Source organism: Rhododendron vialii, chromosome 4a (genome assembly GCF_030253575.1).
Source record: "Rhododendron vialii isolate Sample 1 chromosome 4a, ASM3025357v1".
NCBI lineage: Eukaryota > Viridiplantae > Streptophyta > Magnoliopsida > Ericales > Ericaceae > Rhododendron > Rhododendron vialii.
In genome coordinates, this window is record NC_080560.1 from 42,033,241 (window position 1) to 42,054,709 (window position 21,469).

The 21,469-nt window shown below is 38.3% G+C and overlaps 1 protein-coding gene and 1 pseudogene across 4 annotated transcripts; both read right to left on the reverse strand.

The window, feature by feature from the left end:
• Positions 1-236: 236 nt before the first annotated feature.
• On the reverse strand, positions 237-5,468 carry LOC131324056 (probable acyl-CoA dehydrogenase IBR3; annotated as a pseudogene).
• Positions 5,469-6,867: 1,399 nt separating this feature from the next.
• LOC131324539 (probable acyl-CoA dehydrogenase IBR3) lies at positions 6,868-18,310 on the reverse strand. Of its 4 annotated transcripts, none has more exons than XM_058356522.1 (18): positions 18,032-18,310; positions 16,634-16,768; positions 16,277-16,417; positions 16,026-16,157; positions 14,788-14,973; positions 14,426-14,503; positions 13,987-14,106; positions 11,240-11,338; positions 11,017-11,134; positions 10,466-10,722; positions 10,093-10,287; positions 9,586-9,728; positions 9,114-9,198; positions 8,814-9,023; positions 8,443-8,595; positions 8,049-8,153; positions 7,246-7,453; positions 6,868-7,029 (listed from the first exon to the last, which is right to left on the reverse strand). In XM_058356522.1, exons 1-17 carry the CDS (start codon positions 18,164-18,166, stop codon positions 7,262-7,264), a joined length of 2,484 nt encoding a protein of 827 aa, XP_058212505.1. In that variant the 5' UTR covers positions 18,167-18,310; the 3' UTR covers positions 6,868-7,029; positions 7,246-7,261. The 4 variants fall into 4 exon arrangements, with proteins under 4 accessions (XP_058212505.1, XP_058212503.1, XP_058212504.1 ...); XM_058356520.1 differs by having other exon boundaries at positions 11,011-11,134; positions 18,032-18,299; XM_058356521.1 differs by having other exon boundaries at positions 6,868-7,018; positions 7,235-7,453; positions 11,011-11,134; positions 18,032-18,299.
• Positions 18,311-21,469: the final 3,159 nt, after the last annotated feature.

Below are 21,469 nucleotides of genomic sequence, written 5' to 3' on the forward strand. Positions count from 1 at the left end.
ATATTAGAGCTATCCTGAACTTAATTCGATCCATTTGTTTTTCTTGTCATCTTATCGAGTCAGTTTGAATTCGTGCCCTTTTAAGAATGACTAACGTAAAACTAAAGTTTTCATCGCTCTGGTCAAGATGACCAATAGCAAAAGTATAGCAAAAGTAGAACCTCAACCAGAAGATTGCAAGCAAAAGATTACATAAAAGTCAAATTTATATTAAAAAAAAAAAAAAAGCAAATAAGGAAGAGAAATTAATGTCACCTTTTATTTTGTTGTTACTCCTTACAATCATCCAACCACAACAATAACTTAATACATTATTCTCATACACAACAATGAATTATTCATTTCTCTTTCGATTTCCCATTTCTCTGTTAAGAAACTTTTGCTTATAAAAAGAAGTACAATTCCTGGATCTTCAAAGCTTGGCTCTTCGTAATTCAAGTTTGGCTATAGTTCCTAAGTGGACATCATCTGGCCCATCGGCAAGTCTCAATGTCCTTGCCGTTGCCCAGAGATGGGCCAAAATAGTATCCGACGATAAGCCCGTAGCACCATGCACTTGCGTCGCCATGTCAAGCACTTTAAGAGCCAGATTTGGAGCTGCTACCTGCTCATTGCAAAACGAAACCATAGCCATGGATCATAATCAGAATCATATCCATAAGAGCAGTGCCACTACACAGATGTCCAGACTTTGGACACAAATGTATTTCAAGCCATTCGATATAAGTGAACCTCACACATGCACACGGGACTCACAAACACCGGACATCTGTGTCCCAAACGTAGTTAATCATTATCTTGTTCCCTCACAGACAGTAGCGACTATAGGAACTTTGTCGTGTTTCAAAAATTTATCCTATATGTTCAGCGAAGTCAAACTGAAGTATAATAAACGTTGTTACACATAAAAGCGTTTACATTTCATATAATCAAATTTTCCACAATTTCAAAATAGCCAACCCTGATTTACATTTTTTTTTGTCATTTATTTGGAAATGACTCCAAAGTGGTAAATAAAAAAAAAATTACTTTTCTCTCAAATGATGAACTAGATTGACCCTTACAAACATGTTTGTTTCGCTCAATGGGGTGTAGGAGAAATCCATTCCAAATTTTGCAAATGCAAAACATATACCCAGTTGGCTAGTTAGCTTTTGAAAATTGATGGGGTTAAGACCACGCATCTAATACACTGACATAGCCCGTGGTTATGGACCCATAATAAAGAGAAAGCTAGTGCAGGAACTGAAATCTAGACGTCAAACATACCTTTGCCATTGCTAGGATCCCACGGGCTTCTTTGTTGCCAAGTCGATCAAGCTGGTCCACGGCTTCCAGAACCAACAATCTGGTTTGCTCCAGATCAATTTGACGCTGAAATAGCATGTCTTTGTTACAAACTCAAGAAACCTTCAACTATTTTCATTAGTTTTTCAGGTGGGAACCCTACAAATAGAGATAAATAGCCACCTATGATCTCTTCATTACTTTCCTTTATATGGTTTTAAAAGGATGGTAGACTTACAGTGACTTGTACTGAATTAAGCTAGTTTATATGGAGCATTCTAATAAGAAGTAGGATGTAAGGTACCACAAAAAGAAGACCTTGGCAATATTAGAAAGGAACGAACCATGCTCGGCGATCAATTTCCCAAATGCCACGCTCAGCTGCGCCTATCATTCTCAGGCAATGGTGCAACCTTCCAGGGCCCAGCTGGATAAGTCATAAGTTATTTTTTTACTATCTTGCCTGAATAGTATAGATATGTGATTTCAAAAGTAGAAGCCATGAACTACCTTTCGGTTGAGCACACTATACTGGTAGCATCAGAAGATGCAACTTGAGGTTCTGTCATTGCAAAACCAGACCGAATCTTCCCCTCAAGCAATGGAATAAGCCATTCTTGAAGCTGTTCTTTGTTCCCATACCGCAAAAGCACCTAAATGTTTAAGTTATGCATCATCAGAATCAGATCAAATAAAATACACGAAGCCAATGCATAAGCTATCATAGCAAAGTAATTATGATTAAACAATGTAAAACTTATGTAGTTATCTCTCATCTCTGTACGGTTGCACAAGCAACTACCATGCAGTACTTACCCCCAATCTGAAACTTATGGGGAGAATCTATATTAGTGACAAACTGACAACTCTATGACCTGGGCCAATAGTATTTGGCATTTGCATAAACCAAAAGAAGGAAATTATTTACTTTCAGAGTGAAGTGGAAAGGCAACACCCCAGTGGTACCAATTTTCTATTGTCACACAATCTGAACAAGTTTTCTAGACACTTACCTCCATATTCCCAGTGTCAGGTGCCCCACAGTTGAACACCTGAGTAGCCCAAACAGAACGACCCATGATCTCACAAAGGTATCCATATTCAAGGTTCGAGAGGCCAGCACCCAAAAAGCAATCCCATGATTTGTTTATTGGAGATTCATTCCTTCCACCAAACAGTAGTTCTTTTGCTCTAGCAGCACTATCAAACTACAGGGGGAAAACATGCAAAGAGGTAATTAATATGCTTAGGAAAAGAACACAAATTTCCATAAGTGCAATAGCTACACCCTCATTAAAAAGAAGAGCATGCACTTACACTGATAACCAAAAAGGAGCACAAAGATAACACAGAGAGATGATAAAATGAAACACTACAGCATTGATGCATGGGAACGCAATGATTTTTCTATCAGAAGTGGGATCTCTGGTGATGCGTACGTGGGCAGTGCATTGGTTGACATGTACGCTATATGTGGAAGGATCGAAACGTCTCGTTCTTTTTTTGACGAGTTCAGTACACAACCCAAATGTGACACGATTCTTTTGTAGTGCAGAGGCTAGGGAAAGATTAGCTTTAGTTGGGCATGCTTCATTTTCATTGTACTACTTTAAAAGCCAAATTGCCATGGACGATGATATGCAATTGAATATAACAGTTATGCTATTGGAGAGGTTGGGAGAGTGTGCATCTGAAAGCTGGCGAAAACAACTTGCATTTCACCAGTTGGGGTTGTGTAATGCTTGAAAGGCAGGAATAAAAGGATGCCCAAAAAGTGGTTTGAAGAAGCAGTTGAGGCCGGTCATGTTTATTCATTAGTAGGGGTTGCAAGGACTAAGTATAAGAGCGGTCATAAATATGAAGCTTACAAAATGATGACCTCACTCATTTCTGATTACTCACCTGCAGTTGGGTGGATGTAACAAGAGCGATCTCTATACTGTAGAGGGAAAGAGAAGATGATGGACTTGGATACGGCATCAGAATTGGACCCAACTCTTCCTTACCCCGTACAAGTATAGGGCTGTTTTGATGATGGAGGGCCATCCTAGAGATCAACAGAAAAATTGGTTATGGGGTCTCTCCAGACTGTCTTGAACTACGTGCTTGGTTTTCCTGACTGTCAAGCTGATTGCTGGATGCAGCTTTATGATCGGTGGTCCTGCGTTGATGATATTGGTTCTCTAGCTGTTGTGCACCACATGTTAGCAAATGATCCGGGGAAAAGCCTCGTATGCTTCCGTCGGTCTCTCCTCCTATTACAGTAAGTATGGCTAGCTCAAATTTCAGTTCTCTTAATGCATTACTCAACTGATTTCTTCTAGTCATGATTCTTTCCAGCCATTTTAGCTATGAAAATCAAGTGGTTCTGTGATGAGCATTTTCTTTCTGCTCTTCTGGGTCCATAACTTTCTGTTTTCAGTGGGATGCTTTAGCCTAAGAATAAAACTTTTGATGCCTTATGATTATTCTCAATGTATCTTTCAGCAAATATTGGGAATCACTACAGTACATGCTTGGAAGTCAATCATTTTAAATTTGGACTTTTGGGGAGATTATCGAATAATGATGCAGAACTATGATTCTTACTACTACAAGTGAAGCACGGATGGTGTTCATTTGTGGTTGAAAAGAGCCAATAATGAACTACACCGACGTTTATGAACTTGTTTATTTATTTCTTTGATTGGGTTTCTTTCTTTCTTTGGTTCTGATGGGGTTTAAATGACAAGAATTGCTATTGACTGTGAACAATGCCACTGACTGCTGACCTACGAAGAACCGGCAGCTGCCTTTGTGTTCTGCTGTGTAATGTTTCATCAGCATCTCTAGAGAATTTAACGAGGCAGGTTTCTAGACACTCATGCATGAAACTCAGACTGTGCCATAAAGAATGACATGGAAAGAAAGATTAACCCTTTCAAGTGTCCTGAGGGAGAAACAAAGAAGTAAAGTCCCTAGTATCATATCTTGATTTCCATTTTTTCCATATACCTTCAGCAAGTGGAATTAAGGTTGAGATATTGCGAGTGCCTGAAACACATTATAAGCGGAACTTGCTAAATACATGATCAAAAGCAAGGTTCTAAAAGACGCTAGGCGCTCCCAAGTTGGCCGGGTACTGCCTAGCACCTAGGCGGGGACTTTTAGAACACTTCAAAAGTAGCACACTGTCATTGCCAAGTTCAGATTAGAAGTTTCTTTTATGGTAATGCAATCCAAGTGTAATATGGTGCCTAAGTTTGAAACAAGAGCATAAACCATAATGAAGGTCAACTCCCAGCTATTTTCCCAAGAACTTTCCACTCTGTCGAAATTCCGCATTATTGTGGACTTTTTGGTCAACTTTCTCCTTGGTAATGTGACCAGAAAATAATCGCGAGCATTTCTACTTCAGATTAGGGTCAGGGTAGTTGCGTAATGTCCATCAGTATGAAAATTTTGGGACATCAGCTTCCGCTTGTTTCATTACGTGTGTTCAGTGTGGGTGTAGGTCTAACCGTCGGTCCACAGATTTATCTCATTTATATCTCACGGACATGGAAACACGCCAAAATATTCGGACTTTATTTGTATATTTCTTTCATTTAATTGGTTTAATGGTGTTTAGAAGTTACCTTAGGGCATTTCGTTTATATTATAGGAATCCTCCTATGCCTAGTCCATGGTGAAATCCAATTACAAAATATCTGAAGTGCTTAAAGATTCGTGGTACACTTCTAAGAGAGGAAGCAATTTACCTCAGAGTATATAAGAAAATGAGCAAAGGGCAGATTAACAAGCAATGGGCAGATTAGGTTTAGCACGACGGGCATAATCAATGGATGAAAGTACATTGGCAAAGTTAATAGATGATAAAATAAGCAGATGCAAAAAATTGCTGCAAACTCTAGTGGAAACAACCAACCGTGAAAGCTATGAATTCAGAAACGAAGTTCAAGTTTATAAGAGGCATCTTGTGCTTTCCACATCTGTCCAACACATTTTTCAATGCACTGGCAAACAAGAGCTACTGAAGTTGAGAATTAGTGCAAGTCTTTTTCTAAGTAATTATATTGAATCAAAAGACTTCACAAAAACTACAGGCTGAAAAAAAGGACTTCCTTCACAAGCCAAATGTCAAACACGTGGGAGGCATATACCTTGCATCGATTTCGAATGCCATAAGCCATATAAAATCAAAACCTGGATAGCTATTAGAACGTGCGCCAGTCGAAATTGAATTAGATGCAACAACCACCCAATCCATTGTACCTTAGATTGTTCCTCACATTCTTGCAGATGTGGTTCTGTTTCTCAGACTTCTGAAGGCACAAATAGCAAACACCCGTTGTTGTAGAGAGAGAGAGAGAGAGAGAGAGAGAGAGAGAGAGACGATGGGTGCGGCCTGCGTGGATGAGTTCACCAGCTCCAATTGTCCGAGTGACTCAGTCGACGGTGAAGGTCGACTTGGGCGACGTTGTTATAACGGACTACGACGGAGGGAAAAAGTCTTTCCGGGTTGTAATCAAGTGTTCCCGACTCACTTTTTTCCAATTTTTTTCGACATATATCTTCTCCGATTAGATACCAAGAAGTATCCGATTAACTTGAAATCTAACAAAATCATTTTAATTGATACGTTCTACAACGTAGACAAATTGGATCATAAAAATAATTTGAAATTAATGTCGAAAATTTCAAAAAACCGAGGATAAGCCTTCTTCTTTTGCAAGGATTGTAATCAAGTGTGCCCAGCTAACTTTTTTTTTTTTTTTTTTGGGATCTTTCTTTTTTGATTAATAACCATTTTGTACTTGATTGAATTCACACTTTAAATAAACATTATAATCGACAATTTATACAATAAGGACGAATCGGATCATTAAATTAATTCGAAAATGAGGTTAAAAATTGCCAAAAAAGAGAGAATTTGTACTTCGCAGGTTGAAGATGAGAAGTCTGTTTACCACCGAACTCGCGTTACTCAATCCCGCTTTACTTGTTTCTCGGGCGTGTCTGTTTCTTCCAAAAAGCGTGTTTCCTGAACGCAATTTCGTCACAATACACATCGCATTTTCAAGTCGCGAGCTTAAGCCAATACTGAACTCGCGAGAACGGAACACGGTTTCCAATACAACATAGTATATCGATACTTGAGAGTTTTATTTTGTTTTTCACCTCTGATTTCACTGATGCAAACAATCTCCTCGATTCACTGCCCAAATACCGTTTATTGTCTCCATTTTTTTAAAATTTGTTTTTACTTAGTATTATGTTTCATAATTGGCTCCTCTTGTTTGCAAAAATATAAAAGGAACTAAAAGAAAAAGAAATGTTTTTTCCATCAATGTTCATATATAGATGGCAAATTGGTGAGTTTCTAATCATGCATCCATATTAGAGCTATCCCGATCTTAATTCGATCCATTTATTTTTCCTGTCATTTTATCACGTCAGCTCGAATTCGTGCCGTTATTAGGACGACTAACTTAAAGCTACGGTTTTCATCGTTTTGGTCAAGATGACGAGCAGCAAAAGTAGAACCTTAACCAGAAGATCGCAAAAGATTACATAAAAGTGAATATCTAAGAAAACAAATAAGGAAGAGAAACTAATGCCACCTTTTATTTTGTTGTTACTCCTTACAATCATCCAACCACAACAATAACTTAATACATTATTCTCATCCACAACAATGACTTATTCATCTCTTTCGATTTCCCATTTCTCTGTTAAGAAACTTTTGCTTATACTCCATCTGTCCTTAAATAAGTGTTCGATACGCAAACCTAAGCTTTTAAAAAGATGCATTTGTTTCGTTAAAAAAATAAATTTTTTTTCACAAATCAATAGCTAGCAATGAGTTCTATTAAATTGTGAAAAAAAATTAAATTTTTTAATGAAAAACATGCATATTTGAAAGGCCTAGTTTTGCGCGCCGGACACTTATTTAGGGACGGAGGGAGTAACAAAAAGTACAATTCCTGGATCTTCAAAGCTTGGCTCTTCGTAATTCAAGTTTGGCTATAGTTCCTAAGTGGACTTCATCTGGCCCATCGGCGAGTCTCAATGTCCTTGCCGTTGCCCAGAGATGGGCCAAAATAGTATCCGAGGATAAGCCTGCAGCACCGTGCACTTGCATCGCCATGTCAAGCACTTTCAGAGCCATATTTGGAGCTGCTACCTGCACATAGCATTGCGAAACCATAGTCATGAACCATAATCATAATCATAATCATACCCATAAGAGCAGTGCCACTACACAGATGTCTGGACTCTGGACGCAAATGTAATTCAAGCCATTCGATACAAGTGAACCTCACACATGCACATGGGACTCATAAACACTGGACATCTGTGTCCCAAACGTAGTTAATCATTTTATTGTTCCCTCACGGACAGTAGCGGCAATAGGAACTTTGTCGTGTTTCAAAAATTTATCCTATAAGTTCAGCAAAGTCAAACTGAAGTATAATAAACGTTGTTACACAAAAAAGCATTTACACATAATCCAATTTTCCACAATTTCAAAATAGCCAACCCTGATTTGCAATTTTTTTGGCTCCAAAGTGATGAACAAAAAAATTACTTTTCTCTCAAATGATGAACTTGATTGACCCTAATTTTGCAAGTGCAAACCTATGCCCAGTTGGCTAGTTAGCTTTTGAAAATTGATGGGGTTAAGACCACATATCTAATACACTGACATCGCCTGTGGTTATAGACCCATAATAAAGAGAAAGCTAGTGCAGGAACTGAAATCTAGATGTCAAACATACCTTTGCCATTGCTAGGATCCCACGGGCTTCTTTGTTGCCAAGTCGATCAAGCTGGTCTGCGGCTTCCAGAACCAACAATCTGGTTTGCTCCAGATTTATTCGACACTGAAATAGCAAGTCTTTGTTAAAAACTGAAGAAACCTTCAACTATTTTCGTTAGTTTTTCAGGTGGGAACCCTACAAATAGAGACTAAACAGCCATATGTGATGATCGCTTCCTAATTTTCCTTTATGCGGCATTAACATTTTGATAAACAACAAGAAGGTTTTCTAAAAGGCTATGGTAGACTTATAGTGACTTATACTGAATTAAGCTAAGTTTTTATGGAGCATTCTAATAAGAAGTTGGATGCAAGGTACCACAAAAAGAAGAGCATTTTCACGTGAAAATTACCTTGGCAATATCAGAAAGGAACGAACCATGCTCGGCGATCAATTTCCCAAATGTCCTCCTTTTAAGAGCTCTTTGGACCATCATCTGCATGCCACGCTCAGCTGCGCCGATCAGTCGCAGGCAATGGTGCAACCTTCCAGGGCCCAACCGACCCTATGAGGATACACGGAGACAGTGAGATGTAAAATAGTAGCAACATCCAATACACCCAATACACAGAGTAAGACATCCCGTGTTTTCAATGTGCTTGTTCAGCCTCTTTAGAAATAGAAATCTGTACTTTTATGGATGACAATCAATACAATAATCAACCTTATTGTCCTAGTCAGATAACCAACAAACTCTTCAGAAAGCATAATTGAACGATTTACCTGAGCAATCTCAAAGCCACGCCCTTCTCCCAACAGAATATTTTTGGCTGGCACACGTACATTCTCAAAAAGTATTTCTGCATGCCCATGAGGCGCATCATCAAAGCCAAATACCATGAGCGGTCTCTTAACGTGAATACCGGGTGTGTGAATATCGACTAAGATCATAGATTGTTGCTTATGCTTAGGGCCTGTGAAGTCCGTTTTCCCCTACATATTGTTCAAATCACCTTAACTCCACCAGCTATCAGTAGAAATTGTAGAATCAACTGTTTCTGTTATAACCAACTAAGGACTAACCATTACTATCAGAAGTTTGCACCTAGGATCCATCGCTCCGCTTGTCCACCACTTCTTCCCATTGATGACATATGAGTCCCCTTCTCTGTAAGAGGAAACACAGTTGGTCATAAATCTACATTTACCATAAACGGTCAACCAAAATATATATAAGCATGTGTTACAATTCGAAATGCCATGCAGCACCAACATCCCCAAGAAAATCAAAACTGGTCTAAAGGATTCAAACATTGCAAATATAAATAGACTTGCTCAGGAAAAAGAAGCATTATTCCTGGTGCTCCATCAAAACTGATGTGACACTAGAAGGGCTGTCGTTCCCTTGTATTAGGAAAACCAAAGCACCACTATTCACGACATCATTTTCCCTTTCTGAAATCATACTAGGGTTGCAGCTGGATAAGTTAATTTTTTAACTATTTTGCCTGAATAGTATCGATATGTGATTTCAAAAGTAGAAGCCATGAACTACCTTTTGATTGAGCACTCTATATTGGTTGCATCAGAAGATGCAACTTGAGGTTCTGTCATTGCAAAACCAGACCTAATCTTCCCCTCAAGCAATGGAATAAGCCATTCTTGAAGCTGCTCTTTGTTCCCATACCGCAAAAGCACCTAAATATTTAAATAAGTTATGCATCAGAATCAGATCAAATAAAATACATGAAGCCAATGCATAAGCTATCATAGCACAGTAATTACAATTAAACAATTTAAAACTTATGTAGTTGTTATCTCTCGTTTCTGTACGCTTGCACAAGCAACTACCATCCAGTACTTACCCCTACTCTGAAACTTTTGGGGCGAATCTATTTTAGTGACAAACTGACAACTCTACGATCTGGGCCATTGGTACTTGGCATTTGCATAAACCAAAAGAAGGAAATTCTTTACTTTCAGAGTGAAGTGGAAAGCCAATACCCTGGAGGTACCAATTTTCTATTGTCACACAATCTTAACAAGTTTTCTGGACACTTACCTCCATATTCCCAGTGTCAGGTGCCCCGCAGTTGAACACCTGAGGAGCCCAAACAGAACGACCCATGATCTCACACAGGTATCCATATTCAAGGTTCGAGAGGCCAGCACCCAAAAAGCAATCCCATGACTCGTTTATTGGAGATTCATTTCTTCCACCAAACAGTAGTTCTTTTGCTCTAGCAGCACTATCAAACTGCAGGGGGAAAACATGCAAAGGGGTAATTAATATGCTTTGGAAAAGAACCCAAATTTCCATAAGTTCAATACTACACCCTCATTAGAAGAGCATGCAGTTACACTTGATGACCAAAAAGGAGCACAAAGATAACACAGAGAGATGATAAAATGGAACTATAGAAGCAAATACATACGGGTATAAATAAATTCCATAAGCCGTCTCTCTTTGCTAACTCCTTTAAGTTCTCCTCCTCTGGGTGAACTGTCCAGCGCATGGTAGACTGAGCAAGTTTGTAGAACTCATTTTCCATGGGGTATATGTGATCTTCCATGAAATTAATTAACCTCATTCTCAATTCCAGAACCTTCTTACTAGGAACAAATTTTCCCCCTTCGTTTAAATGGTTGCTCTCATTTTCTAACCGCTCCAAAGGATCTTGCCCAGTTGCATCTGAATAATTTAGAGTAAAAACAACACATTAGCAAAGTTTTGGGTGATAACTAAATAGGAAAATCAAGAGGAAGACCACTATATGCAATCATACACTACATGAAACATCAGATACAATCCTAAAAATGCTTAGCATATTGATTGGTGGAATTTTCATTCACATTTCCTGAAATTCCAACCTTTACTGCATTTTAATACTAAAGAGCAATAAAAGGAAAACGAGTTCCCATAAGCTACAACAAATATGAGATTCACTTTATATACTTAAAAAACAAAAAAGGTGCGAACTTATACAAGAAGGTGGATGCTGAGGAAGCACTGATTTCCGTCCAATAAATGACCATGCTGTTTCCACAAGAAGATTAGCTTTTCTCCCTGCACGTTGTGCACGTTCACCTCCTGAAGCATTACCCTGCAATTTATGACAAATAAAATTGTATGTCGTACCCCTCTGACAAAACATTGCGCCAACATATTTTAACTTTCATAAGTGCAAGAGTTGTTTGGCCGGAAATACCATAATCCATCTACTATGCACGCCTGCATAGATTGATGCCCCACGGAACAAAGAAAAGGCAACATAGAACTTCCACTGGGCTAGAGGCCACGGCTTTCTCTACATTACGATGCCAGTAAAAATAAGTCCTTTGAAGGGAAAGTATACAACAGCAAACAAAATATGGATGGAAACCAAATACAAAAAAGCTAATTTGGCCACTACTGCACTTCAGCAACTATGCAGATTCAAGGGAGTAGATCCAGCCAGTCTACATATTCGAGAGAGAAGTAAAATCATGTTTATTTTTACTCTATTTAGGTTCATCTCTTTAAAATGTTCAAATTTTTTCAAATAGCTATTAGTCCTAAATTCAACAGATATCAAAACAGGAAATCCATTATGCAAAATCTAATTCGTCGCAACTAACACAATGTTACGGCCTAGAAATTTTATTTATCTTATTAATTATTTTGGCCATTTATTAATTGGGAGTTTTATGGTATGGGTCCTAATTGCCAATTTTCTTTTCTGCGCAATATAGTTACTATATGCATTATTATTAGTTCGAGGGTGCAGGTATAATTATTAATTTCATTAGTTAGTCTATATCAATTGGATTTATACGTTAATTAACCAATTAGCTATAATTTAGGACAGAACATGGGTTATAGGAGACTAGGGTTTTATATTAGAGTATATCGTTGGATCGAGAGAGAGAGAGGACGGGAGAGAGAAGAACCGAAGCAGCCATAGCCATAGCAATTCTTGACATCTTGTGCTCTGGTAATCCTTTCACTTCTATCTTCTTAAGTCTCTTATTCCACCAATTGATAGTATATGAATAAACACATTTTTTTTGGGGGTTTGGAGTTTGTCCTTTGTAAGGCTTTGGTGGATTCGAAAGATGTTTGTGCCACATGGACTTTATGTGAATGGTGATATTTGGTGTCCAAGAGAGAGAGATATCTCGGCAGGTGGTGTGCATATGCTATTATGGTTTTATAAAGTGAGACGGCACATTGATCTGGTGTTGTTGGAATTGGTAGTGTTGGAGATTCAAGGGAATAGTAATACTAGTTCTGCATGTGGCGGAAGTGCTATTGATGAGTAGATTATGTAGTAATTCCTATGCGAACAAAGCCTATTTGATAAAAGTTTGGGAATGGGAATGGGAACAGGTGGCGCATGGCTACGTGGGAGACATATTGCTGAGAATTGGAAATCAAAGTTGGATTTTATAGTTTTGGCTAGGTACTGATTTAGTTAGTATCTTAGATTGGGGTGGGTAGTTTATTGGTACATTTTTAATTCCCTTGCCAGTTTCATGGTTAGTGTTATATCTATTTTAGTTAATTATGTCGCATTATCCTTTTGTTCAGGTTAACCTCATTTCGCGTTGTTCTGTTACATTACGTTTGGACGCAGGTGAGTAGTTAAGTATGTTATGTATTTTCGAAAGATCCTTATGTCCCTTAAAAGTATTTCTTTCAGAAATATGTTTATAAGTTGTTCTATTAAATTGGCATGCGGTATCGGTGAAATCATTTCTTGTTCGAATAATCTTTTGGTGAGAACTTTGTGGATATTGATGGGAACATATTTTTGGAAGTCCAGGGAAATTAATCCTCTGTGTGCAGGTGACTCTGGCCATTAGGGAAGAGACCGGATTAGGCCGGTGACCCTAATGCTCAACGGTTGTTATTGACCGGATCGTTCTTTGGGAAAAGTTCCACGGGCTGCCTACTCGTGGTGACTCTAAGATTCGATATTGGATCCAATTTTGAGATATTTATTCACTGGCAATGGTACTATTGATTTTGTTGTGGTTCCCCATTGTTGTTGGAGGTTGGATTGTAATCACCATTAAGATTTATTGGATGAATCGTTTATTAGATTAATTGGTTATTTTATTATTCACCTGTATGCCAAATTATGTTTAATGGTAAATTATTTTCATCCCTGCTTTCAACTTTATTTAATATATATACTTGCTATTCACTGAGCTTGTCAGCTGACGGATTTATTCCAACTTCTCTTTCAGGCAAGTTGGGGAGTTAGGCAAAGACTCTGGCGGCATCTTGGGGATTTTCTTTTGTTGACCTCCTTAGGGTGTCTCATTCTAGTTTTATTTTAAAAATCGCTTCTGCATTTGAAACAATTGTCAGATAACAAATTCTTTTAATTATTGTTGGATTATTGGATATTGTTTGGTTCATGGGATGATTGTGTCCCATGTTTATGATGAGACATTTTTGGCCTTTGATTTGATTAATAATGAAAAGCGATCATTTGATTTTCGGTTACTTTGATTTATTTAGGCTACGTGTTCCATGGATTAGCCTTATGGTTCACGGCCGGTCACTTCTCATTTTTGGGGCGTGACACACAACACATACCACATCCTCTCTCAGAATATCCTTTCCACTTTCATATTGTTCTTTGATGTTTTGTTCATGTATATATTGAATCGTCTCTCAGAACATCCTTTTTATTTTATATTATTCTTTGATGTTTCGTTTAAATATTCAAAATATCGTCAGTGGAACACTTTATATTGTGCATATGAATATGCTTGTTTTTCTATGATGTATTATTGCAAAGGTAGTAAATATAACTGTTAGTGCTTGTCCCACATTGGTTAATCGTATCCTCCAAAACTAGTATATGAATATGAGCCTGGGTGGCCTCTCCACTCATTGCCAAATAGTTTTGAGTTGGATGCTCTAACAATAACTATACCACCTAACATTTAATATGGATCTTACAGCTGCAGAGCAATAATCTGCCAGGAATTCTGACTGTGTAGGAATTCCTTCAGGTATGCCAGTAGCTTCAAGCCCTTCATCCTGTTGCACTTTACCAAGCCCAGCATCCACAATGTACGGCTGCCAATAAAGGATTAAAAGAAAATTAAAAGATAAGTACCAATCAACTGGGGAACGTAAGGATTCATCTAAGCTCCTTCGTTTGTTTTCTCATATTCTCCTTTTTCTCTAATTTTTGAGGGGGTGAAGGGGTGGGGAGGTTGAGGGAAAGTTAAATTCCAAATGTTGAATCTCTAAATGTAAATGCAAAGCAGGATAACAATCAAAACAATTGCAAAATCAGAAGGAATATGATAACATGTTTCCGCGGCTTCAAGTCAAAAAATTTAATTTCCTTTCATCACAAATAGAGAGACTTGAGATTGGATGCCAACAGTACCATGCAGCTGTATGCAACATCACACATTTGGTTACCAAGGGTGGATAACTCCCAGTCAAGAATGCCAATCACTTTGTCCTGCACAATCAACAATATGTGATTAGATGTGGATCAAATCTCTTTAGCTATTTAGGACTAGTACACTTATTTAGACATGAACTTCTTTAGCCAATTGGGATTAGGGAACAATTATTTAGCCATTTTAAATTTTTAATGGCAGATCAAACACTAACATAAGTAAATCTATTTTCCTTTTAAGCAAGCAATTAATCTTAAACTTCATGATTTGTAGAATGTTATGCATTATGTCAACTAAAACTAAGTCGGCCAGAAAGTAACTAGCAAATTTTGAAGCACTTCACCTCAGTGGGATGGAATACAAGATTATCAACCCGAAAATCGCCATGAACGAGGCCTGATGTTTCTCCCAAAGAATCTTCAACAGGAATATGTTGTCGTAACCAGTCAGCCAGTGCTAACATTTTCAGATTTCTATCAGACTTGCCCTCACCAGTTGAAGCAATATATTGTCTGGCCCACCTCTCCACCTAAAGTTGGTATTATATTAGATAGATCGAATCCAAAAGGCTTCCTAAATCTGTAAGCGTCACTAAATTGAAAGCCATTGTCAAAAGAAGGTTTTATTAGTCAGATAATTCATCCAGAACTTGGAAATAATCAAATATGCAAGTCAGAATGGGGGAAATAACCAATTAAAATTGACTACTTGTGGATTGAATAGAGAAAGAAGGGTGGAAAACTGAGGAAATATCTCCAGTAGGGGACCCGATTGTCTGACCAAAAATAGTAACAAGAAGATGAGGTTTCTAAACTAATAGGCCTGACAATGGGTTAAGGAATTGGCCTCTTTGCAAAAGGTAAAGCTGCCTGCCAAATACCTCTTCAAAATCTTGATATATAAGTGAGACTGTGGGTACAGTGCAATGACCGCAACCTTATTTTCGTAATAATAGAGCTAGCCCATAAGAATTAAAAAGAAGGAATCAAGCCTTTCATATGCCAAATTTTTTTGACACAGATCAATGAAGCTCTAGTCCATCTATTTACTAAAAAACAGGGGTGGGGTATGCTCCATATCCAAGCCCAATTAACTTTTCTCAAAATCGAAATATGCATGAACAGCATTTTCGGTAAAGCCATACCATGCATAACCAAATGATTGTTGTAATAGAGGTTCTATTAGCCGAGAACCAGGTCCATTTTCATCGACCCCTAGCAACATAACAGCCTTTTAGTTTCAGCTGCTACACCTCCATTCAGCTGTTGACCAGCACTTCTGGCATTACAGTATCACACTTTTTCACTTCTAAACTTTACATGGAGAAAATAAGTTAAACAGAGAGCTGCTGGTCCTTCTGATGTCACAGTACTCTCAAAATAGACGTGGACGACCTTTGAAATTTCAGCTCTCCCAAAATTAGTGACCCCACAACTAATGCCACAACTGGCATTTTCCTTCTCGGAACATCTTCAAATGTCATTTATGAAACCTTTTCCCAGTAAGACAAGCCATACCACGGTAGACGGCTTAGAAAAGAGAATAAGAGACTACTGTGATCTCTAGGAATATGACACACACCTGTCGCTTACAGTAGTTGTCCCGACGCCCAAATTTCCCCAGACCAATGGCATCCACATCAGCAGAATGCAGAGAAGCTAAAGCTGCCGCAGTTGCACGATATACTTCCCTCCTCCTGTCAGCTTCCAAACCCTGATAAAAAGATCAGTAACAACTGAGTGCATAATCAATCAACAACATGGTTCAGGCATGTCAAAGAAACAAAACAATTTAGAAATCAGAGCATGTCACAACAGAGTCAAAGTTCATACAGGTAGTCGAGGATCAAGAAACATGCGCCCATCCAAGTATTCCATGATGTAAAACGGAGTTCCGATTACACTGGAATCACTACACAAACAGAAGACCTTAGGAACTGGAACCTGTGTATGAGCCCCTAATGCCTGGAGAACCTGTCATATTGATACACAATACGTAAGCAAGCACAGAACAAAGGTAATTAATTAAATAATATATACATCAACTAATCACCAAAATCACGTGGTGTTGCTTTTAACTCTGCTATATTGATAATGTGAATGTGAAGTGCTCACGAACATATATACGCACACACAAATATCAGTGATACCAATCTGTTGTACATAAATACGCAAGTCGACATAGCACACCTGAAACTCTCTCTCCACGGCATGGGCAGATGCAAGCAATTTTCCAGGGGGCTTCTTCCTCAGCACATATCGGTTAACAGAAGAGCCCGAAATGACTTCTATGAGAAACGTAGGATTCGATTGGCCATGCCCAAACTGAATTACAATGAAGCCGTATCACAATTCAAACCAAAAAGTAGTAAAGCTAATATCAAACCCAACAGAACTAGACATTGCTCTGATTGGCCGCCAAGAAAATAAAGAGAAAAGGCTAAAGAAAGTACATTTTGAACACTGCCTCCCCACCTCAACTTGGCGAAAAGATTTGACATAAACTCAATCCATTTTTTTCAGCTCCACAGAGTTTATCAATACAAAAGCCTTAAGACTAAATTCAAAATCATTTTTCTTTCTTCACTCAACCACATTTACTCAGCCACTAAACAACAATTACAACCGTGCATAAAAGTATACATAGATAGACTGGACAAACCTCAGGTTGGACGCCGAGAGAATCAAGCAAAATCAAATGAAAGTAAATTTCAATCGGTCTTCCAGCCTTAACTTAGCGAAAAGAGTCTGTTAGGACTTGTGGCTCGTACATGAGAGGTACCGAGAAGTTCTACAATAAGGGCCAGTTGCGAGGGTAGTGGAGTGGAGTGGAGCTAAGCGGAACGGAACGGAGCCCAGGCGTTCCGTAATTTGGGGGAGTGGTATGGTACGGTATTATAAGGGTAGGAATAGAGGAGGTATAAATATTTCTCTATTGTAAAACCTTATGTACTGTGATCATCAATAAGAAAGATTGCTCTCTTGCTCCTGTGGACATACTCGGTTTTGGGGAACCACGTATATTATTGTGTCGATTTCTTTACTGTTTGATACTCGTGAATTGTGTGCGTGTGTGCTTCGATCCTAACAGAGTCGATTTCGGCTCAATTAATCAAGTTTCAGTTACACAGAGCTTTTCTATACAAAAGCCTTGAAAAACTCAATTCAACATCACATTTCTTTCTTCACTCTCCTCAATTTACACAGCAACTAGACTAAGAACATGAATAAAATAATACATAGATGGACCGAACGGATTTGTTCGATCCCTGAGAAAATCAAGGAGAAGCAAAAGAAAGAAAATTTCAATCAGTCTTCCCGCCTCAACTAGGCGAAAAGAGTTGATTTAGGCTCAATTAATCAACTTTCAGTTCCGCAGAGTGTTTCAATACCAAATCCTTTAAACTAAATTTGAAACCATAATTCTTCTTCTCAACGGTGCAAAAATGTTCGAAAAATTAATCTCCGAATCAAGTTCAGTTTCTTGGAGGTCAAAATAACACGACTTTTTGCATTAAGCAAGCAATTTGGGACGGAGGGAGTAGTGTTTACACACGCACACAGATGCATTGGAGAGATGATCGAAACCTGGGAGACGGAGAATTCGGAGGGAGAGAGAGGGAAGCCGTGGACGTTAGCAGAGGAGTAACGAAGCAACGCATCGATATCGAACTGTTGAGCTGGGTGGACTCGTTCGACAAGGTCACAAGTACGGCTCGCCATACGCCTTATCAATCACCAGCGATTTTACAAACAAAAGATACAAGAAGGACAAGATCTAGGGCAATAGCAGAGAGAGAGAGAGAGAGAGAGAGAGAACGATATGTATGTATTTGATTTTCCGAAAGTACAGAGGTGGTTGGGGGGATTGTGATTTTGGCAGTTGGATTATACAGTAGAGTTTTAGGAGAACGATTGTCGCACTGCCCTTTTTTTACTATCCACGCCTGTCAGCTACAAAATAGTGAAAATACTTTCTCCGTATCCGTGTATAAATTTGTCTGTCCGTTTTTTGAATTCTAAATTTAAGGGAACACAGTAATTATTGTTGAAAAACTTTTTCAAGAATAATCTTCACTTGTTTAACGTTAAGTGATGGTGCACATTTTCCAATGCACAAATTTTTTTTAATGATAAAGGACATTAATGGAATTTACATAAAGTCAATTTCCAATTGGACAAATATATTTGAATATCATAGGACAAACAAAGTGGACCTAAGGGAATAGTAAAAAAGGAAGTGCATGTACGTAGAAACAAAAAATGCTAGAGGTACATCAGTTGTGGTCACATTTCAGCCACACCACTCTCATATATAGATGGGTCCCACTTGAACGGGCCCCACCTATATGTGAGAGGGATGTGACTGAGGTGTAGCACAACTGATGTGCCCCTCATACCTCTGTAGCAGTTCTGAGAGAGAGAGAGAGAGAGAGAGGGGGAGAGAAGGTTGCTCATAGTAAACATAGAATGCAGGTGGCAAGCTTTCTGGTAAATTTTTCTAATGCTGCCAAATTAAGGAATAAAAAGGGTGGAAAGGAGATGAAAATAAATGGAGTGCGAAAATCATTTTCCTCGATTTTACTATTATGTCTGTTCTTTCTTTTCTTTTTTTTTTTGATAACTTAGCTTGAAATAGAAAAAATACTAACCGAATATACAGCCTATAAAAAACATATTCCAGGAGGAATAGAGATCAATACATGATAACAATGTTTCAGATGGAGTGCAAAATCATTCCCTAATATATCTTGGACTAAGGCCTTTAAGATTGACTCATATCCATCTCAATGTCTGTTTGTATAACGAGACTAATGAAATGGATTATATAGTCTTACTGAATTTACATGTCTATCGGATTTATAGTGATCGAATTAATTAATACCATACAGCCCCATGATATTGCATATTCTACACTTCGGTCCTTTAATTATGGGAATATTAAAATATTCATCATTTTTATCCATGCTATGTAAGAATTTATCATGCCCTTTTTTCATGCTTATGTTTTTATCTTCTTAGTGTGTGAATTACTTTTCTTACCCTTTTCACTATGATATAAATATATTATGTTTAATGTTTTCCTAATTTAGTGGGATTTGATTGGATTATTTTTCCAATTTAGTGGGATTGGATTGGATTGTTTTCCTAATTTAGTGGGATTTGGTAAATTTAAATATGATTGATTACTTTTATTTTTTTTATCCTATTACTTTTATATTTCAAATTAAATCGCATCGAAACAATCATAATTCATGATTTTTTGGTAATTTTAATATGATTGATTATGTCATGTTTATTAAATTGGTTTCAAGCTAGATTACGAATAGTCATAAAATATTGAAATCGACATGGTAATTTAACTATGAAACGCTGATCACGATAACACATATTTTGATGGTAATTTAACCATATTTCATGGAATAAGATCAATTAAAAATATAACCTTTTTGGTTAATATGTGAGCATTTTAACATGATTAATACATGTAAAAATATGGTCAATTTATCATGTTAATTTCATAAAATATTGCCACTTTATCACCAACACAGAAGCACGTAATACAATTCTTATCCATGAAAACATAAGAATTAGATCACCACAAACAAACCAAAGACATACTCACACCCAATCCTTTCCCTAGTGTTAAATCCCTCTAAAAGCACCGAATCCTTTCTCTAATGCTAAATGCATCTCACAGCAACAAAGCTATTCCTGTTCTCCGATAAGGCAAAACTCTCCACCTCCAGCTTTAGCGTCCAACTCCATCTCCCAGAAAACAACGACTGTTGCATCGCCATCGACGAAGTCAGAACCACCATATCCCCTGGCGTGCCACAAAGCTTCTGGTGGAGGGTGGGATGGAGGACGATGACTTGGATGCGGCGTACAAAGACGAGGATGCGAGGGATGGTGACGGGGATGCGCAGTGGGGATGGGGACGGATTTTGTGGTGGTGATGGGCGACGGGGTGGCCTTTTATGGATTCCAAAATCAATTTCAGAAATATTCAAATTTCTAATGGGTTTTCCATTTTGTGGGGATCAGATTGCAATGGGAGGCGTAATTCATGGGCCTAATTCATTGCTGGGACTTGAAATCTTTGAATTTCATCCCAAATTTCGGTGATATATATATATACAGAAATGATATTGGTACCGACGGGGTCGGTATCGAAATCGTAGGGACGGCCGGGCCGGGCCGTCTTCGGCCACCTGACGGCTGATCCGAGCCGTCCAAAAATTCTATAAAAAAAAAAACGAGGGGGCCTGCGCGGGAATCAACAGCATCCGAGGTGTGTAAGGTGCTTGATCCGAACACCCTTTTTCGTGTATATATGTATATTCACGGGAATATACATATATACACGCGAATATATATATATATATATATATACACGAAAAAAGAGTGCTCGGATCAAGCACTTTACACACCTCGGATGCCGTTGATTCCCGCGAGGGCCCCCTCGTTTTTTTTATAGAATTTTTGGACGGCTCGGATCGGCCGTCCGGTGGCCGGAGACTGCCCGGCACGGCCGTCCCTACGATTTCGGTACCGACGGGGTCGGTACCTATATAGCATCACTCATATATATATAAGGACAGTTTTGGGATTAAAAAAGAGTGATGATGAAAATATAAGTGCCAAAATTGAGCACGATGAAAACTTACGAAGAATGGGTTCTGAGGATGATTCTTTTAAGTCTCCCTTAATTATGTACACACGTTTAACCAGTGTCTAAATATTTTTAATGATACACTTATTTGATCACGTTGAATGTCCAGTTCAATTTGATGCTGATACAGAATAATACAAACGGGCCATTAGATCGAGTACTTTCATCCCATCTCCTATCTATTTTCCATTTTGAAGAGTACGTACTGAAAGCAATTTATCCAAATAGCAATGCATAGTCACCTTTCGCGATAAAATACTTTGAGAGAGCGACAAGTGAAGCGAGATTATTTCAGGAAAAAGGCAAATCACAATTCTCGCTTTGCACAAGGAAAGTTGGGTATGGAGTTT